The sequence below is a fragment of the Electrophorus electricus genome, chromosome 12, assembly GCF_041902795.1.
Source record: "Electrophorus electricus isolate QZ-2024a chromosome 12, ASM4190279v1, whole genome shotgun sequence".
NCBI classification, from domain to species: domain Eukaryota; kingdom Metazoa; phylum Chordata; class Actinopteri; order Gymnotiformes; family Gymnotidae; genus Electrophorus; species Electrophorus electricus.
This window is the reverse complement of record NC_137508.1, coordinates 12,927,501-12,948,601: the sequence shown is the minus strand read 5'-3', so window position 1 is coordinate 12,948,601 and position 21,101 is coordinate 12,927,501. Positions and strand designations below refer to the sequence as shown.

The following is a 21,101-nucleotide window of genomic DNA, read 5'->3' as shown; positions in this document are numbered from 1 at the left end:
CAATTGTGATGTACAACTTGAACAATTGAGGGTTAAAGGCCTTGCTCAGGGGCCCCAACAGTGGCAACTTGATCCAGCAACCTTCCGATTACAAGTCATGGACCTTAACCACTGAGCTACTCCTACCCCTTGTTTTTGAGTGTCCCCTTGCCCCTTGGAACTGAGTTTAAAGGTGCTGTAGTCGAAATATTTGTCTAGAAAATGGGATAACCCTCAAGAACCTTCAGTAGTCCTATGGCTTTTATGTAAACCGTTTCGGTGAGTTTTTACAGGACGTATCCGGTATGCCATCCTCAGCTGTGGTGATCTTTTTTGTGGGGGGGCTATAGGCGTCTTTTTGTAGTTGTCTGCAGTTGTCATTCACAACTTCATTTTCACTCATCGATCAGGTAACTAGTGATGCTCTGTAGGCAACCCTGGCAGTCTTGATATTAGAGGAGTGCTAAAGTGCAACAATGTTGCTGCTGGATTTAAATTTGGGGTATCATATGCTCTCATGGGTGGGAATATGACATGAAAATAAGTCAAAATGTGACTGTAATGTCCAAATCAGTAACATTACCAAGCTAACTACCAAGACTTTGTCATACTATTAGTGATTTTATTGACTCTTGTTATATAGAAAATTACCATAATATATTGAACCAAAATTAATCTAAGATAATACAATGGATATGTTAATTTTTTACATCTTTATTAACAGAGAAGAAAAGTTTCATTTGTGGGTGTCTTTGGTCACTTGTACAGCCTCCGTGCTGGTGATATTCAGAGGAATTTCTCATAACATTCCATTTGGACTGTGCCCATGAAAAACCTCCATTTGGTGGGCTTGTAGCCCAAACGTTTCGCCCTACTCGTCAATTGCGACAAGAATCGGGACACCCTACCTCTAGGCATGAACGTGTAAAACAGAGGTGTAGGGCTAAGTGGTAGGTGCAAGAGGTGGAATGGAATTGGGCCTTAGTACCCTTGACATATCTCTCTCACGCGCTCTCTCTCTCTCCCATATATATATATATATATATATATATATATATATATATATATATATATATAATATGAGAGCGAGAGATATCTCAAATATATATATTTATATATATAATAGAGAGAGAGAGATATCTCAAATATATATATTTATATATATAATAGAGAGAGAGAGAGATATCTCAATATATATATATATATATATATATATATATATATATATATATATATATATATATATATATATATATATATATATATAATCTCAAATATATATATTATATATATTTGAGAGATATATCTCTCTCTCTCATATTATATATATATATATTGCAAAGCACTAATCAGTATTAGATCAGGTCAAACATGTCAGGTCACACAATATAATATAGTGTTCTTTTTTGATAACTGTGTGACCTGACCCATTTGACCTACTCTAATACTGATTAGTGCTTTGCAATTAGAAATGGCATGGAATGATGCTGACTAAATACTAACTAAAAATGCAAACCTTAAAACCATTTTATTTGTCTCTTTTGGCCATGTATACATGTGCCATCTCCCAAATCTATGGGAAAGGTGATTTTGCAGAACCCAAGGGCAATGTTGTTTATTTGTGCCACTTACTTTAGTGTGCATGCACTGCAGGGTGCACTTCATAGACTCAGATTCAGTTTGGTAACAAGACCACTTACTCAAACATAGACAGTGCAATGCAGTCAAATGCAGTCATCCTCCAGGTTATATTTCTGAATAAGTGCACAAAAATAGGACACTCGCCACTGTGGAAAGAAACCACCACAACAATGTTTCATTTCATATTAAAATAGCATACAAGCCACAGAATTATACTGCTCCTACAAAGATACACTCCCCGCGCCCCCACCCCCTTTCTCTGTGTCTCTCTTTAGTCTTCTAGAGCTCTTCCCGCTGGGACTTGGTGGGTTTGCGGCCAGCCATGTGTGCACATATCGCTCTGTCGCCCCTCTCAGGTGGGCCAGGCTGAATCTTAATTAGCATTGTTAATGACCAGCCTCTGCCCAGCTTGGGCCTCTGATGGAGCCGTGACAGAGGGCTAGATGATGGGGCTGGCAGCATCTGAAAACCTGTTTGTCATTGCTGTTTTCATTTCTCAGTGAAAAAATATCTCTATTTAACCTGATGCAGCCATGTGCCAATAAAGGCTGCATGTCAGTAGAAATCAGCAGCGTTTAATGTGCGGTGCGGAATATAGCGTTGAATGACCTTTCAAGGTTACAGTTCTGAGTGATTCTAAGTCAAGTGTGCATGGCTCAAGTGGAAATCAGTGTAGCAGCTTCAATACTGAAAGCCATTCTGACTCAGTTACATATATCTGCAGGGCTCTTTGTGGTAGAACCTATCCAAAAGCGAGTAGTAATAATGCATGTCTGGTCATTCTCTCTGTAGTTCACGACCTACCTGTCTCTGTCTCTTTCCTGGCTGCCACATCTATTTACTGTCCATACCTCACAGTTGATAATGTACCTTAGCAACGCTACTCCCTACTCTCTGTTCTCTCTCTCTCTATATAAAAAGATGACAGGATGAAAAGAGAACATCCCCTCATCTTTATATATATATATATATATATATATATATACAAACACACACACACACACATTTATTTATTATGCATGTTGTGTGTTCCTAGTGGCTTTTTCTGAGATAAACTCAGCTTGTGTGGAATTCTTAAAGACTGCAGGATCTGCAGGGGTGGGGAGTGTATTTCCATGCATTACACAGGGCCATTCGGCCCTGAGGAGACGTGCTCTGTGCAGTCAGTTTTCCCATTGATCTGCTGGACAAGCTTGCCACTGGACAGCAGGCAAGGTGGGTCGCAATGCCCACCTCAGTTCCTCCCCAAGGGTGTGGAGACGAACAGACTACTGCCGTGTTCAACTCCAAAGGTTGGTGTCAGATCTGAGACGAAGCACGTCCTGCATGTCCAGATCTAACACATAAGGGACATTGGCATTCAGGGCAGGGGAGGGGCTTATCAAAGTATTTGCTGTCCTAATTGCTTAAACTGAGTTCAGGAATTGAGAAATCAATCTTCTTTATTGTTATGGTGTGGTGAAATTAGAGGCTATGAGGTTGGCAGTATTTTAAGATGCTTTCGTCACTGCTGTAGCCTGGCTTTATTGCTAATCAATGGCCAGGGGACTGGTGTGGGCACTGGGGAAGCTGACCTGCAGTACCAGCCAACATTCTAAGAACGTTCTCTGGGGTTTTGTTTTGGTTTTTTTCTCCTTTTTTTGAGTGTTAATGACCTTTTCATCACCATCTAGCAGTTACAGTGAAGACCTCTGTCAATATATTTAGATTCTCTCTCACTCTCTAGTTTGGTCTTCCCTCCCTGGTATGAGTTTTGCTACATACACTTCTCACTCACTCACTCTCTCTCTCTCTCTCACACACACACTCACACTCACACACACACTCACTCATTCACTCACACACACACACACACACACACTCTCACTCACTCACTCACTCACTCATTCTCACACACACACACACACACGCACGCACACACACACACGCACACACGCACACACACACACACACACACACACTCACTCATTCACTTATACACACACACACTCACTCATTCACTTATTCACACACTCACTCACTCATTCTCACACACACACACTCACTCACTCATTCTCACACACACACACACACACTCACTCATTCACTTATTCACACACACACACACACACACACACGCACACACACGCACACACACACACACGCACACATTATGTCTCCCCATCTCCTCCCATCCCCTCCTTCCCTTTCTTCCTCTGTTCCTCCACACTGTCTGGCTCCAGTGTTAAAGAGTCCCCAGACCCGATTTCTCTCTGATGCTGCAGCAGAGAATTAAACCAATCTGTCTTCATATTACTGCCTGTGTGCGGCCTAGATTGATCTGGCTGCCTGCCACTCTGGTGCAACACAAATCATTGGCTCACTATGAAGTCCTGCCCCCCCCCTTGATTGACATTGTGGCGTCTCATCTTTTTTGCACCCTTTTCATCCTTTTTTCTGTCTCACAATTACTGTCATTGGATGTTCTGTGTGAACAGCCTTTTCATTACAAACATAGTATATTCAGATCAACTAAGTGGCGAAACGGCTGAATGACCAAGCTTTGCTTGGTGATTTAGACCAAGTGGTTTATGCCAGTGTTAGCAGTGTTAAGCACGGTCGAAAGAAATGCCTCGTCCATTATACATGTGCATTATGCGTGTGTTATGTACAATTTTAATCATTCCCATGGGTCCAGTGTTTCTAATGCAGGAAATGTCCGTACCCATAACCTGCAGACCCATCTAGGAATGAATAAATTAATCTGCACAAATGAATACATCGTCTTCATGTCTGACTGTGGTTACACAGCTAGAAGACCTTCCTGTAGCACCTCAGTTGTAAGAACACGTCAACTCATTGATCAGACTGTGGCATAAGTGTCACACACCATGTCCTGCTAGTGTTGCTATCCTGAATGAAAATGAGTTCATTTTCACATATGGGTTTTGATTAGCCTAAGTGCACTTTGATATCAGGAAAACGTTGACTACTGAAGTGTAAATCTATTTCAGTGTATATCAGTTATAATTACTTTTACAGAATCTCACCGGCTTATATAAGCTTACAGCTCTTCTCACTGCACATTCTCAGCTTTCAGACTTCACAATTCAGTAACGTGTGTTTCTGTATTTTGTTTCCTCAGAATATAGGACATATTTTGACAGACAGGAGACCTTATTATCACATTTGGTTGGAACTACTTGCATCTGTTGCAGTCCGTACGGTAAAAAGCAAGAAGGACCAAATAATATTAAAGACCAACAAACAAAGCAAGTTTGTAATTCTGCTACGCTTTTGTTTAAATGATATTTCTAACAAAATTTTGGCACCTGTGTCACGATTTGGATTCCCCCCAAGAAAGTGTCCCTCTGACCCATGTGAGATGTTAAACATCGGAGGTTTGGGTGTGGGGGGGGGGGGGGGGGTTGTGATCCACCCCTTCCCCCACACAGATTTTTAAAAAATGTGCTGCAGTGCACACACACAACTACTCTTTTTACACACAGTCTCTCTTTTTGAATCCCTCACTGATTTGATTCTCCACACTGTTCTCTCTGCGCTCAATTTCCGCATGACAAATATTCATATTGGAGAGGCCAGAGTATCCCCACTGTCATGGTCCACTGAATCAAACGCACGGGCTGCCTAGCTGAGCAGTAGAATTATTTTGCATGACTTTTTTTTGGGCAGCAGAACGAATTCACAAACTTCGGCTGCTGCAGGCGACATGACAAACAGCTGTCAGACGGAATTCGGCCCGAAATTCATCTCCTGCCAAGTCGTCATGAGCATGAAACGCTGGCGCCTTTGAGGAGGGAAAGAAAAGAGAAAACAAAGCCAGCTTCCTCTCTAGTCAGATGTTAAGCTTTTGCTCATGGGAAGGTGTAACCAATGTTAACTTCAAATGTTGCATCACAGCTAATAAACTACATAAGGGCATTCAGAGATATCTTCTGAACTGACGCTGGTGGGTTCTGGAGAGTAATAGCTGGGTTGGAACAACGGTCACAGTGGCCTCTGTGAGTTGCAGCGACCATGTTCCGTCACTCCTGCTGTCTGACGCAACTCAGGCACGTCGCGACCCCCTTGCCAAAGTGACTCCTGGCGTGATGAAACATGACAAAGGCGGAATTTACTCATTTGTTACCCTCCTGGAATGGAGACAAAACAATGAGGGAGATTATGGAAATTGGAACGACGGCAAACATCCTCCTCGGCCCAAACTGCCACCAGCTCCGCAGCACCGCTCCAGGTTCACATGGGCTTATCTTTGTCCCAACTGTCAATGGCGATGTGAGCCTGCTATTATTGCGGTTATTAGCGGGACCGGAGAAGAATGGAAGTGCACCAGTAGTCATTTTAATATTAGCGGACTCTTGTGGTGATATGAATTGGAAGTATTTTAGAGCTGTCCAAAAGAATAGTACTGCCCGTGTGTGAGAAATCGAAGTCATATTGAACTGCCGCAGCTGGTTACCAACGTACTTCATCGGCCAAATTCAAGTGCGTTGTTTTTATTGTTCGCCTAAGCCCAACATTAGGCTGATTCCTGCATTTCACCTTTGTGTTTCTGGGTTTTTTTTTTCTTTGTCCCTTCTCCCGGATATGATTTGTTGGTTTTTTTTGGCCACTTTTGAGCCATGTGCAGTTTGCCTTCACAAGTGGTTGATGGAACGCAGTTGTTGGGGAATGTCACGCTCTCACAACATGCAATCACTCACCTCGCTCTTCAGAGCTGGAGCTGGAACTGTTGCCCTCTGTCATTTAGTGGCAATCAGCACAAAGCTCCGGCCCCGCCCCCTCTGTGATATCAGCAGATGCAATTTCCTAGAGGAGCTGGCCTTCAGCGACATTGAGACCGAATGTCCAAGTCCCTGTGGAGGGGCGAAAGAGGCGTGCCTCTCAGGCGTACACTTTTATGTGCCATAGAATGGGAGGGGCTGAAAGAAACAAAGGGTCGTTCACCAAACGTTTTGTGTACATCCAGTTGTTCCTTTCCATCAGTCGTTCAGTTGGAGAAAATGCTTCTTTGAGCAGATTATGCACATGCAAGGAGAACGTAACCCCCACTCTTGGTTTCTCCTCATAATTTGCTTTTTGATTGAGGGGATTTTTTCCCCCAGATCAACCTGTTTTCCATTTGTGAATGTATCTCCATGCCTTGAGGTCCTCTGCAAAGGTTGACTCGTTTCAATTAAAATGATAAGCAGGGGCGATAACGGGGGAAAAAAACCCACTTCTGCACCAAATCGCAGTTATCTTAATGAAGGGGGTTCGGGGAGTTGCAGGAAGTGGCTTTATGGGCTGAATGTTAAAGTCAGAGTCTTTGTCTTGCTGCGCCTCCGTCACCTGTCCATCCCCCACAACGTCCCCTCCCCGTCCCTCTCGTATTCTGTCTCCAGACCCTGTCCTACGTCTCCTTTCCACACGTCCTTCTTCACCACGGCGACTCTGCCTCACACAGCCTCCTGCTCTCCGCCCGCAGCTGGCTGCTTCTTGATTTTCCCTGACATCCGCAAAACCTGAGCTTTGTACCCAAAAGAACTACCCAAAACCACCACACTGGAGAGAGATTTATTCATTTGTTCTATTACATCTACATACATCTCTTTCTCTCACTTTTTCTCTGTCTCTTCCTCACGCTCCCTCTCATTCTCCATCTGTCTCCTTCTGGTTGCCTCAGTGTATGTGCGGTTTAACTCGAGTCATGGTTTCCCGCTGGAGGTGGAAGAGGGGGCAAGTGTGGCGGAACTCATGGAGGCAGTGGGGCGTCTGCGGGGAGCGCAGCCCGATCAGCTCCGGGTGATCTTCGCCGGGCGAGAGCTCCATAGTGACGCCACTCTACAGGTAACTCCTCCCGTCTTTCTGTATGCCCACCCCCATTTCTCATGCGCTCTCGTTTGGCCGACAAGGTTACTGTCGACAGGCATCGTGCATTAGCATCAGGGTCAAATTCTCTGGTAGGCAACACAGGTAACCAAGTGTGTATTAACACCCAAGCTGCTTTCTGCATCTCTCTCCCATCTTTCTGACTTTTCTCTCTCTCTCAGTCAGTACATCACTACTTTTTTTTCTCTCTCTCAGTCAGTACATCACTCCTGTTTGTCTTGTTTCTCTCCACCTATCTGTCCCTCTGTCTTTCTCTTACTCCATCTCACCTTTTCTTTCTTTCTCTGTGGGTAAACAGAGCCTAGGGTTCTCCTGAACTTCAGTGCACGGTGCTTCATTAAGCCTGACCTTCTTAATTATGCATTAAAACGCGCACACTTACTCACAGAGGTATTCTTAGATGCACTATCGGTGCAGATACAATTAGATAGAATACACACACACACAAGCACATTTCATGCCCCGCTCCCACTGATGCTCTCCTAGCATTTCTCTAGTACTCTGCCCCATTTTTTCTTGACAGTTCTGGTGAAGGAGGAATCAGCGCAGGTCATGGCCGGTGGAGCATGGTCCCCAGAGCAACCAGTGAGAAGTGCAGTGTGACTCCACTCTGCCCCCTAGAGTTCAAGCACATACTACAACTCATAAGACTTGCTGCATTTCCACCAGTGACATCCAAGTCTCAAGCAAGAGAGTAATGGCCTAAGAATGAGTCAGAGTTGTTCATTACTTGACTGTTTGTTCTGGATAGCCTCATTACAATATTAGGCTTGGCAGTTAGCACTTTTAATTGAAATCTGCACTTTAAAGCAGTTTAAACACAGCAGAACTAATTGGCAGTTTATTTGTTGGGGAAGGGTATAAGAGCAGTGGAGTTAGGGGTGCCCTCCGCAAACACAGCCTCCACTGAGGATTAGGGGAATTAATATTTGTACAAATAAGCACCATTTAAAGCCTGCTTGTTTTATATGCAGAAGACTCGAAGGATTCTATGTGTCATGGTGGCATTTTGCACTTGTCAGCACACAGAATAAACAAGCACTGACCCAGGTTACTAGCTGGTCAGTCACGTCGGTCACACCTTTAGATTCTCATAATGCACTCTTTGCCGTGGCAAGGCCCAGGCTAGCTAATTAGGTTGTGTGTGTCAGTTATAGCAAGCAGGTGATTTAATTGCACTGCTTTGCTCGCGCCCGTGAACCGAGAGAACCGGTCGCAGCTGTTCTCGCGTTTCCACTGGACTAACGGCAACGGACCAACAGAAAAGAGATAGTCTAAGGGGGAGGTTCTTTATGGCGTGGCAGACGTGAAGGTGACCCACGCATGGGTCTGTGTCTGCCTCTGTCTGTTATAGCATCCAGGTGTCCGTAAAATTGGTTTATGGGACATGAAGTGTATTGGAAACCTAACTGATAGCTCGAGAGAACAGTGGAGAACAGTGTTCCAGACAAGCACAGTGTTCCCCGTTTAAAGGAGTCATTTGGTCAGAATGCTAATGTGACTAAAAAGTAGTGAAAGGCAGTTGCCCTCAATTAGCACAGTGTCATTTGAGCTGTGTTAATGATGAGCGTCTTTCCCCTCCTATTAGCCGTTTGAGCATGTATGTTTGTTTTGGCCGCGTTACTGACTAATTAGAGGCACTGTGGTTCCGTGCGTTTACCGGTATAAGGAGGTCACTCTTTTAACATGGTGCTTTTTTTGACTGGTCCTGAAGTACTGAAGCTGTATTTCTGTATGGCCCTTTTGGAATTCCAACGATATATTGGCGCACACACATGCGCACACATACACACCCAGAAATTACTGGAACTACAAGTGTCACCGTTTTCCTTTTGCTCTGGGTGGATTCAATATGCCATATACTTGCTCAGTTCGTTTTTAATGAGCTCTCGTCTCCTCTCGAAATTAATTTACACGTCTTTCATTCATATTTCCATTGGCTTCATTGCTCAATGAATACAGCAGTGCCCAGATAAAGCCTTCTGTAATTAAAGAGTTTGGTTATGCTGGCGTCTAGAGACGCTGATGGGTTATTAGCGTAGCAGTAGCACCAAGTGTCAAACTGCTCGTGTTAAAGTAGTGCGATTCTCTCAGTGTGACGCCGCAATCAACGCATGCTTAATGTGCCGTGTGCGCGCCTCACCTGTTCGCCAGCCGCGCCGCGCCGCGCCGCCACCGCTTCGGTTATAAACGACATGTCCACGAGGGGATGCGGCGTGGATGCCGGTTACAAAAAAAAAAAAAAAAAAAAAAAAAGACGCGCGCGTTCAAGGCGTCAGTTACTCGCTACCGTTAACGGTCGACTTTGGAACGGCTCCCTGCCAGTCCTGTAACACAGCAGGTTAACATATGGCTATAAAGACGGGGCAATTAAACATATCTGGAAATTCGGGATATTTGTGTTCTCTGTCTTTGAGTAAGCGCTCTGGTTGTAACGGCTATTTCTATTTCCTTGTAATTAGCATTTAATAATTTGGACAACAGGGGTCTCCCAAAACAGACCAGGCAAATTACTGCAAGCTGATTGTGTTTTGAAGTAAAAATGTGTGTGTGTTGGGATGAGGTGGGGGTGTGTGTTTGGCTATGTGTTTTGAGGCAAGTCACGGTTGGTCCCGGAGTGTCTCAGGAACACGCGTGTGTGTGTAGCTGCAGGCGCATACAGCTTTCGCTGTTTATCTGTGTGTGCCGTGGGACTTGCAGTCTGACATTTGTAGTGACGAGAGGAGCATTTGCTGTAATGCGCTCTATTAGCTTCACCATCCCTGAGGAGCACCAACACTTCTTCCTTCTCTCTCCGTTTGTCTCATCCATCTCTGCTTCGCCTCCATTTTCTCTCTGACCATCCCTCTATGTCACTCTTTCTCCACTGTTCCTCTTCATCTTTGTCTTTGTCTCTTCTCTCGATTCTTCTCTGTCTGCCCCTCTCTCCCTCTTTTGGATGGTTTTCTCTCTCATTGCATCTCATACTTCTTTTTTTTCTCCTCCTTCCTGTATTCCCTCCACTTTAATGTTGGAACCCTTTCAGAAACAATATCTTTGTGCCACTCGTCATGTAGTCTCCAATTGGCTCCCTTCTCACTCACTCATTCTCAGCCCCATATGTTCAGAGCTGAGCTAACCATCCCCATCCTTGGCTGGTCGTGCCGCCAGGCCCCTCATGCCTGCTCCCCCGGGGTTGCGCCCGGGTCGCCCGGCTTGTCGTGAGACTCAGCGCGCTTTAGCCCGGCTTCGCCCCGCCATCTGCCTGCCTCGCAGCCGTCCGCCCGGCTCTGGTGGCAGGTGCTCGGCTGCTGGCTGCGCGTGCCTCGGCTTGGCTCCACGCTCCGGAGCAGCAGTGGGTCGGCCTGCTCTCCCCAGCCTGTTCTAGCGTGTTGTTGACTAATGGTGTTTGTCCAGGCTCAGGATGGTGAGGTTTGTTTTGGCATTAGCACTCAAATCCCAGCATAATGGAGCTCAGGTGCTACACATGCAGGACAGCTTTTCACTTGAAAAATCCCATATATAATAACAATCCCCCCCCCCCCCCCCACCATATATATATATATATATATATATATATATATATATATATATATATATATATATATGGCTGTACAAAGCTGTTAGATAGGAAATCAGGTTTTTCAGTTATGGTTTCACCATAAAGTTGGTCAGTTATCAGTTCCTGTGCACCCAGATTCTCTCTTCCCTTTCTGTTCGGATTTCACAAACTAGATGCTGTGACTACACCTGAAACTGTGTATGAGAGAGACTGTTTCACTGTTTATGTTTTACCCTTTATGATTCTTTATGAAGTGATTAGTTTGATTACTAAAGGAATCGCTTGCAGTAGAGAAATGCAGAACTGAATAAATAGCCATTGAAGCTACTAATTTCCAAGGCTAAAAATATCAAAACAAAAAATAGTAGCAATGAATTTAGACTGTTTGGAAGAACATAAAATGAATGCAGTGGTTGCTGCCTCTAGAGGCTAATGTCTGTGTTTCTGGCTGTCAGCATAGCTATCCTTCACGAATAAAAACAAAGGCCCATTGCTCTGAACAGGGCTAATGGCATGGAGCATGCCTTCAGACCTTGCATTCCTCACACATGTAGCGTAGCTCCACGTCCCGACAGCACAAAGGCGAATATTTTCGTGCGGCCTGATGCGTAGGGGATAGCTTTAACCCTGGATGACCTTGGCAAATTGGTGGGGAATCTCCCCAGGCTGCTTGCGAATTCCAAACGTAGGACCCATTGATTGTCTCCTCACTCTTGAAATTGAAATTCCACCCGCCGCACGGCTCCGAACATCCAAGCAGCAGCTAATGCGGCGCATCCTTCTCTTTAAAACACTGACTTGTTGATCAGAGTCTCAAAGAGCACATCATAATTGGAAAAGGTCACGCGAACGTGAGATGCGCCTGCTAGGCATGCTGTGACGCTGTTGCAGAGGGCCGCGGCTCGCAGAGGAAGCGTCACGTTTTGCTGCCTTTTATGTTTGTTTGTTTGACTTGTTGTGTAAACATACATTGAGCCCCAATCCCCTTTATTTCTCTTTGGTGTTGTTTCGTAGTGTTTATTTCCCTTTGATTTAGGTTTCATGTTGTTCCATGTAAATACGTAAGTGGCAGAATTAGTTTGACCGTGTGCTTTTGTCTGTGTAGGTTGCTGTTTGTTTATTTTGAATCTGGGGGAATGTTAAGTATTAATATTAATATAGCTTTATTGTCATTGAAGAAATTGTGGAAATTGTGATGTTCCATGGTGAGGCAAATTCAGGGCTACTTAAACGTTAGTTCTCTGACACAGGAGGATCGATTATCGTGATGGCTACTTCACTCATGTGAACTAACGGCTGTGGCTGTGCTCTTTCACTCAGAAGGGGCATCTACCTGACACCATCTTGCTATTGATTAGAAAAGCAATGCCAAAAAGTGCTGTCATAGCGCTATAAGGTACTATTGACTATTAAGGTACTATTGACCATTAAAATATCTCCTATCCCTCCTGCCTGGGCATTACAGATGACGCACTGACTTTTCAACTATCCATCACTCAGCGTATAATCAATGCTAATTACCATATATTCATCGTTCGTTTCTCTAGCGGGTTCTAAAATTAGCCCCCGTAGTCTTTAGTTTCTCCATTTTGCCCAGCGGCTGCAGTTGCTCCCAGGTACGTTAGAACTCTCCTTTACGCTGTGAAACTATGAACAGTGATCATCTGGTAGGTCCTTCACCCCAGCCGAGGGGGTCATCATTAAGATATCATTAAAAGTTGGTCTTTGCTGTCCGTCGGGGGAAAATGAACAAGATCAAATTGGTTTTTGTGGACAATATTTCCCCTCCGTGTCCAAGCGGTGTTCGGCCTGTCACGCTCTCCGGGAATTACCACGCGTGTAGAGGATCTTTCCCCTGTTTGGGCGCAGCTTCTCTAATAAAGCCTCTTGCTTTGAACGAGGACCCGCTTATGATTTCGCATCGTAGATTTCTTTGTGAAGCCGAGGACAACCAGCGGAGTACAAACAGCCCTACCGCACAGTCTCCCCGGAAGAACCTTCCAGGAGAGGGCGAGGGGAGAGGTGTTTGCCACAGGTGATATTAAGACATAACGCAAATAAGCCGTGCCGCGAAAAGCACTAAAGGGAAAGTGGTTTATTATTAATATGATTATTCGAAAGAATTCGAAATAGATAGAGCTTGTTAAAGTCTTAAGGATGACCCGATAGATTCTATTGTAATCTTTCGGCATCCTAGTCGCCCAGCGCTATTTCTGTCCATTTTGGGGGGGGCTCTTTTCACTTTGCTGGCAGTTTTGTGAGAGGGCTGTGCGGCGAGTTCCGTGTTTATCCCTTCCATCCGTAATCCCAGCAGTATGAAGTGTCCCTGCTATCTGGATTAGCTGTAATTGAGACAGGCACATCTCATGCTTCCCATCCCTTAAACACGGTGGAGCGTTAAAACAAACGCAATCCTGCGCGGTACGAGAGAGGGCTTCGATCCGGCCCTTTTCAGACTGTAGTACACCGCCACGAAGATGTGTATCATTTCCAGAGAGTTTACAAAGGATGGCAGGCCTTTCGTTTATCTTGTCAAAAAAATTAATTAATTAATTTTTACACGATCAGGCGGTTAATCTGCCGCACTTTTGTTTTTGCATGCTTAAACTTGCCTGCCTTGTGTGTAGCAGCGTCCTCTGAATGCAGACAAGTAACTGCCCGCCCGTTTCTGGATGTGTACAGTTTTAGGGCAGATCAAGCCGTGACGGTGACATTGAGGACTGATGACAGGCTTTCCTCTGTCCTGCCCTGACAGGCCTGCGATCTGCCGGAGCAGAGCACGGTGCACGTGGTACTGGCTCCACCCACCGCCACCCGCCGCTCCGAGCTCGTCCTGCAGCGGACGCTGCGTGGCAGCATGGACAGCCTGACCCGGCTGGACCTCAGCGCCTCCCGCCTGCCCGCAACCTCCATCGGCCTGGCCGCCGTCCTGGAGGGGGACGCCCCGGCTGCAGAGGACACGCCCACACGAACAGGTACCGGCTCGAGTGCGAGTGTGTGTTTGGGTGTGTGAGCAAAGGCCAAGCTGAGCTAGCAAGTGCCGCGTTTCCAGGTCAGACACCTACACCCCGGGCAGCTTCTGCAGTCAGGCTCCTCCTATTGTGCCCATTTTTGCGAGTTAAAACTTTGAACTCCCCGCATCCCCATCAAGTTCTCTATTAGCTGTTTCTTGGCATCCACAGTAGCTTTGAAAGCCATCCTCTGTTTGTCCTTGCTCCCGGCCCCACCCAGACTACCCGGCCCTGACGCACAGTCTCCTTTACCTCACCCTCCTCACTTTAAAAGCATTAGCATAATGGAGCGCTCTCGCGCCGAAATCATAAATTTGACGAGGCCCGCCTTATAAAACCCACTCTGCTGGATTTATTGAGAATCGTGTCAAGGTATTCCACCCCTCTCCTCCTGCCCATGCTTTTAGCTCTAATGAGAATTCTGCTTAAAATGTGTGTGTGTGTGTGTGTGTGTGTGTGTCTGTGTGTGTGGGTAAGTGGGGGGTGTGTTTGTTAGGAAACCGAGGAGCAGACAGACAGAGCATGTCCTCTCTTTACTAAATCATTTACCACAGGGATGTCCAGTTGTGTTTTGTCTGGCTTAATTGGATCTGCGGTTCTTTTGTCCCGGGCTCCCGTCTGCCTCCGTGACCTGCCTTGTCCTGCCTGTCTTGTCCCTGTCCAGCCTCCCTCCAGCCGCACAGTGCACCGCTCCCCTGCTCCTGATCGACACCGGAAGTGGCGCAAAATGGCATATGTCGGGGGCGGGGGAAGAACCCTGGGGAATTTGGCCAAACTTTGTAAATGCCTGAGGAAGTGCCTGACTTGTTGCAGTTTCTCGTATCTCACTGGCCGGGCTCACGTGGGCCCAGTGTAGAGTGTAACTGGGCGGGATTAGGCAGCACTGACCAATGGTTGTGCCCCGAGTTGTGCTAATGCTCTGCCTTGCTGTTTTATGATTTTGTACCTGCAGAACTCAAGCCCCACAGCAGTTTCTATGTGTTCTGTAAAACGGTGTGCAGGGCCATTCAACCTGGGAAGCTACGCGTCCGCTGCATAGCCTGCAAGCAAGGAACACTGACGCTCAGCCGGGTACGTGCACCACCGTCCCCTCAGCAATAACACCAGCAAACGCCATGTCCAAATGTTCCGCGTTGATGTGCAGTGCATATGTGCATGCTAGTTAAACTGAAACATCTGTCTGCCTGGGGACTGTGCCATTCCCTGTGCTTTCTGCTGTGAGGCGTTCCTTTAAAAGACAGAAGTGACTTTTAAACCAGTTTGTCTGAATCATTTGCTCTGTTGCTCAAGAACAGCTAAATGACAAACACGCATATCTTGGATACCCAAGCCTGATATGTTTAAACACTCCACCAGGGCTGTTTGTGCGCACGTGTGTGTGTGTGTGTGTGTGTGTGTGTGTGTGTGGACACATGAATATGTGTGTGCATGAGTCTGTGAGAGTGTATGCTTGCGTGTATATATGTGTGGCACTGTATGCTGCTGTTATCTGCTGGTCTGCCTCACAGCGTGTGATCAGCATTCCCCCCACCCAGCGTCCAGAAAAGCTGTCCGGAAAGACTGACTGACAAGTCGCTAAGCCGCACCTGCATTTTCCCGCTCAGGGTGGTCGGCGGCGACGGGAGGCGGCTTTCCTGCTCCGCGCGTGTCAGCGCTACTCGCTTCCTGTGCCAGCCTGATGCTGAAGCTGGCATTGAGAACCCTCCTAGCCACACAGGGTGCCAGCTCTGCCCACGCCTGAACATGTCGCCAGAAGTTTCTCATCATCTGTCAGGGAGAGAAGCAGAGACAAAAGCCTTTTGCTCCAGAAAGACTCCCGTTTTTCCACTTGTGGTACGAGGAGAAGAATTGAAGAGCCGTTTTTCTCTCTCCCGGAGTCTGCTCTGGCGACGTTTGGGCCAGGACTCCCAGTGTTCCGTTTGTGAGTTCTGGCCCTGGTTGAAAAGCGTTTTTGCCAGGAGTTTTAGCACCTGATTCCTCTTCAGTGCGACCTGTGCTGCTTTTGACTCGGATGCCAGTATTAGGAAATCAGGAGTTCCTATTGGGTGGCTGGCACCCGGAACACCCTGCGCACAGCACCCGTTCCAAGTCTTCAGCCCATAGGGGGCATCTAAAAGGAGAATTTAATGCGGGTCTTCCCTTCTACTAGACAAACACAGAATAATGTGTCTATATGAGTACAGATATTGGTAGTAGTATTATTTTATGGTATCGTTTTGTGTTATGTGAATTCAGTTCTTTTAACTGCCTGGCTGTATTTAAGATTGCCATCTCTTCACACAGACGCCCCTACAGCGCTATCCTGAAATGATCCGTGTTAGAGTTTCGATGTCTGACTTCTGCCGTTCGTCCTCTTGGGAGCGTGCGTGCCTGGGGGTGTGTGGTTGCGCGTGTGCGTTTGCTGACAGTGTTTTCATTGAATCAGAGTGCCTGTAATTGAGCACGGCGTGCACAAGTCCTCAACCAACCAATAAACATGCGGTGTGCTGGGAATGGCTGCCCGAGAAAGAACTCTCCATTCGGCTCAAGCACCTGGGCTCAGAGACAGCGTGCTGTTTGTTCAACAATAATGTAATTAAGGCTTTGTGGGGTTGTGATGTTGATTCCACACTGTGGAGGGGTTACGGAGGAAAGGAGAGACTAATGTGAACAATGAAGAAGGTGTGTTGTTGAATAATTCATAACCACTTTTCTCATTAATCATTAACATTCACATGGCGTATGTTTGTGTGTGCATTCTCGTGTGTGTGTGTGTGTTCGGTGGGGAGGGGGGTGGGGGGTATTGGGTTGTATGTGTGTGTGTGTGTGTGTGTGTGTGTGTGTGTGTGTGTGCGCATTGAGCCGATGTGCTGTGGGTCTCCATGACCTTTCCTCGCTGTCTCTTAGCAGGTGTCGTCTTGTAATCTCCAGGCCCCACCGGCGCGGCACGCTGGCTTCATCCCTTCTTCCTCCCCTCCGTCTCTCCATCCCTCCATCATCCCCCCATCCACTGGGGTGGAGTAATGATTTTCTTAACCTTTTCTCTAGCTTATTAAGGCCCCTGTCAGAATTTTAAATCCTTATGCTAATCAGACCTGACTCGGTCAGAATCGGGGACGTGTGAGTTGGGTGTGGTTGTTGGTGGAGGGAGGGTCCCAAAACAAGTTTGGATGGGTGGGGTATCGCAATCTGACAGTGCGAACAGTCAGATTTATGGAACTAACTTTGGGGGTGGTGCAGAAGGAATCAACCGAGAGTTATTTTTAGAGTTCTCGGAAATAAACACTCACCCGCTCTCGTATTCTTCCTCTATCCCAATACTCGGCCCATTCGCCTACCCGTGCCCGTCTTATTTCGACGTGCTCGGTGTTAACGCACACCATCACTGCTGAGCAAGCCAGGACAGCCCGAACGATTTCAGATGGGGAAGGGGCCGTGGGCCGCTTTTAAAGGTTGACCCGAGGTGACCCCTCGTTAACCCTTTTTTTCCCGGGTGGCAGGGGCCGTCGTGCTGGGATGATGTTCTCCTGCCAGGCCGGATCCACGGCGTGTGCCAGGCACAGGGCTGCGACGGTCGCACAGCGGTGAGAGAGCAGCACCACTCCCACCCTCAGCACCCAAAGGGAAATGCTCGACTTCGCTGGGGTGTGTTCGTCCGTGATCTTACGACAAGCGCATCATGCTTGGTTGTGCGTGCACGTGTGCGTGTGTGTGTCTAGGAGTTTTATCTGAAGTGTGCCGCCCATCCCACCTGTGAGGAGGACACGTCGGTGGCGCTGGACCTGATCATGCCCAATGTGAGGCGTGTGCCCTGCATCGCCTGCACTGACGTCCTGTGAGTACTTCCTGTGTGGGCCACTATGGCTGACTTGGTAGTAGCACCTTTCACACTGGCCCAAAGCCACTATTCAGTCTTACAGGGAATGAAACGTACGGTAGCGGCCGGCGATTTTCAGTCATCATTGCTGACACCTGCTATCATTACGTTAAAGGCAGCATTGTACCAGGTGAGTTCCGTTTGGCCCCTCGAGGTTCCTGCGATCTCCGTAGCTCACGGAGCTCGCGACGGAGCTGCCGACGGAGCGAACCACCTGACCCCGTAGGGGGTGGGTGGAGGAGGGGCGGCTCAGAGTCCAAATTCCGCCTCCCGCTGCGCGGAGCCCTGCAATCACCAGCCTGGCCAAGGTGTGCGGGGACTCTCCCAGGGCCCCGCCGTGGCCCCCTCTGAACGGGAGGAGGGTGAGAGCCATCACAATGGAGCCCAATCACCACTGGCCACCATTCAAATCAAGGGCTGATTGAAGTGGCCTGGCAATTACCCTCCTAAGTGGGCCATTGTTTTGCCTCTGTCCTTCACGTCCTGCCCCCCCCACCCCCCGATCCTTTGTGAGGCGGTGGGTTTGCCGAGAAGGGCAGAGGCAAGGACGCAGTCAAGCTCCCGGAGACCCGACAGAAGAGAGGTCGGCAGGGTCACACTCGGCGCTGGCAGGTTGACTTATGATCGAGCCGCGGAGGGGTGTGGAGGTGCCGAGCACGAGCTCGCCGAAGGTTACCGGAGCGGCTTCGCGTGCTACAGAGCGGCGGGGCTCCTTTTCCAATCCGAGTTCCGTTTTGGAACATTGGCTGTAGGAAGTGATCGGCAAACGCAACAGAGCACAAATCAGGAGGCGAGATCGCGCGGCCCCGCTAGCGCAGACATGACCTCTCTCGGTAATGACTCGCTCCCTTCCTGGGCTTATTGTGTCTCTCTTTCCTGCGCTCCTGCCCCCCATGCTCCGCTCTCTGAGTGGCTGGTATCTAAATGAGATCGCCCTCCTGCCTGCTGCCTCCTGGCCCACTCTGCCCTGAAACAGGCTTTTCCCCCAGAGACTCATCTGTCTTCAGGCAGCCTCAGGAGACACAACACCCTGCATCCAGCATTCAGAGCCACACGCGCATGCACACACACACACACACACACACACACACACACACACACGCACGCACTTATATACACGAGCCCGTTTTGCACCTTTTACCCTCATCATTTGACACACTGGTGCTAATTTCCTTTCTCTTTTCCCATGAGGCTGTGCGCCGAGAGCCCATGGCGGGCTGACGCCAGCGGTTGTTATGGCTAACAAACGCTGCTCTGTGTCCTGCAGGAGTCCCGTTCTGGTGTCTCAGTGTGCCCAGCGTCACGTAATCTGTCTGGACTGTTTCCACCTGTACTGTGTGACCAGACTGGACGAGAGGCAGTTCATCCACGACCCAGCCGTGGGCTACTCTCTGCCCTGTGCCGGTAGGCATGTCCAGTATGTCTCAACAGGCATGAATGGGCGTGTGTGTGTGTGTGTCCATCTGTCTATCTGTGTGCTGCTGGATATGTTTGGCACTGATTGATGGTGGTGTGTTAGTGGCTGCAGTGAGGTGAAGATGCTATCAGGGTGTTGTATTCATGCACTCTCTCTCAGACACACACACACACACACACACACACACACACACACACACACACACACACACACAGACTGTGGCACACATCAGTGTGCTCCTGTCTGCCCACCACATCCGTTACTGCCATCCTGTAATGGGGCTCCAGGGAGAAACACTGACCCCTTATCAGTTAGAGCATCCTTGCTCTCTCTCTCCCTCTCTTTCTCCCTGTCTTTTTCTCTCTTCTTCTCTCTCTCTATCTCTCTCCCTCTTTCTTTCCTTCATGCGCTCTCCTTTTCTCGCGCTCTGTCGTGTTTACATCACGCATTCATGCACACTTGCTCTCCCTGACACGCACACACACTTAAAATTCTGCCTTTGTCAATATTTTTGTCTGCTTTCTTTCTATTCCCTCCATTTCTCTTGTGCCTGCTCATGACCCTCTCCCTCCCGGTGCCCTCACCGTAGCTCTCGCACCTCTGCTCGGCCTTGATGCTGAGACGTTGATTTAAACCGCGCAGGGTTTTTTTTTTGTCACAACCTGCGGTGGCGACTCCTCACACGTGCCCTGGGGTCTTAATAACTTGTGTGTGTGTCTGCGTGCGTGTGTGCGCGCGTGCGTGTGTCTTGAACCGGATAGTGATGTCGCACATTTGAGGCCATCTATCACTGTTTGTGCGTCTGCGGATGGGAGATTGTGGCGAAAGGTCAGGCTTCAGCCCTAAATGCCATTCGCACTTTTAAACAACTTTTAAACCGTCCAGACCAAAGCGCTCTTCCGAAAGGCATGGATGAAAAGAGCCAGGCATGTCGGCTGAATATGAAATACAGATTGCCCGGCCCTGATAAACAGACCTGCCGCAGCCCAAGACCCCGCCCTCCCAGCAGACTAGAAATGAGACGGGGAAACAAAGCCTAACCTTCTACTGAAATGAGCCGCAACGCACCGATTTATTACAAGCTGTCTTCAGAAATGAAGCCGCTCCGCTTGGCGTTTACACCTTCATGCTTCCGGGCGATTCGGTTTCAGCGTGGGCCGTCTCACACGCCCGCTCTAACCACGCTGTCGTTTTCGTTTCTTCCGTCAGTCTGTCTCTGTCTTGGAGTTTGTGAATGAACACATGTTCTGTTTGAGCGATTTGTGCCACTGTCCCGCCACTAATGGACTTTTTGCCATTACTGGGACTCTTCCAAACCAAAACATCCTGTGAAGTAGCAGCAATACTTTCACATCTGAGAGCCTGAACATCAAACCTTGAGGACCGTGTGCACCGGACGCTGTGCCTGCTCATAAAAGCTCTGTTGCTCTGGGCTCGTGTGTTCCGTGGTTGGTGATTTGAGGTCGTCGGCTCGGTTTTGAATGGCGCCGGGGGCGGTGTAAGTGTGGATGGAGTCTCTCTCTCTGGCTGTGCTGGCCACTGTTCTCTTACTCACTTGGATCGCTCCATCCACCTTTTTTCTCTCTCTCCCTTCCTTTCCCTCCCTCTTTTTCTCCGTGCCTTTGACTACCTCCCTCCATCCATCTCTCTCTCCTTCTCTCTTCTCCTCTTTCTAATGATCTCGTACTGTCCAGGTAGTCTTCTTCATGCGGTTTTATTGACAGCCTCATCACATTATTTACATATCTCTAATACTTAATTATGTAATTTGCATGCAGTTATAAA

The 21,101-nt window shown here is 47.8% G+C and overlaps 1 protein-coding gene across 7 annotated transcripts in view; it reads left to right on the top strand.

The window, feature by feature from the left end:
• The window catches only part of prkn (parkin RBR E3 ubiquitin protein ligase), a 56,039-nt gene that overhangs the window by 6,759 nt on the left and 28,179 nt on the right, over positions 1 to 21,101 (top strand). For 4 of the 7 annotated variants that reach the window (XM_081724132.1, XM_081724130.1, XM_081724131.1 and 1 more), the window contains 7 exons: positions 4,745 to 4,871; positions 7,286 to 7,449; positions 13,788 to 14,007; positions 14,996 to 15,114; positions 17,523 to 17,606; positions 17,742 to 17,857; positions 19,167 to 19,303. In XM_081724132.1, the coding sequence (XP_081580258.1) occupies position 4,871; positions 7,286 to 7,449; positions 13,788 to 14,007; positions 14,996 to 15,114; positions 17,523 to 17,606; positions 17,742 to 17,857; positions 19,167 to 19,303 (841 nt within the window). In that variant the 5' untranslated portion in view covers positions 4,745 to 4,870. The remainder of the gene's footprint in view (positions 1 to 4,744; positions 4,872 to 7,285; positions 7,450 to 13,787; positions 14,008 to 14,995; positions 15,115 to 17,522; positions 17,607 to 17,741; positions 17,858 to 19,166; positions 19,304 to 21,101) is intronic. The other 3 variants (XM_027002518.3, XM_081724134.1, XM_035531398.2) reach the window with 2 other exon arrangements.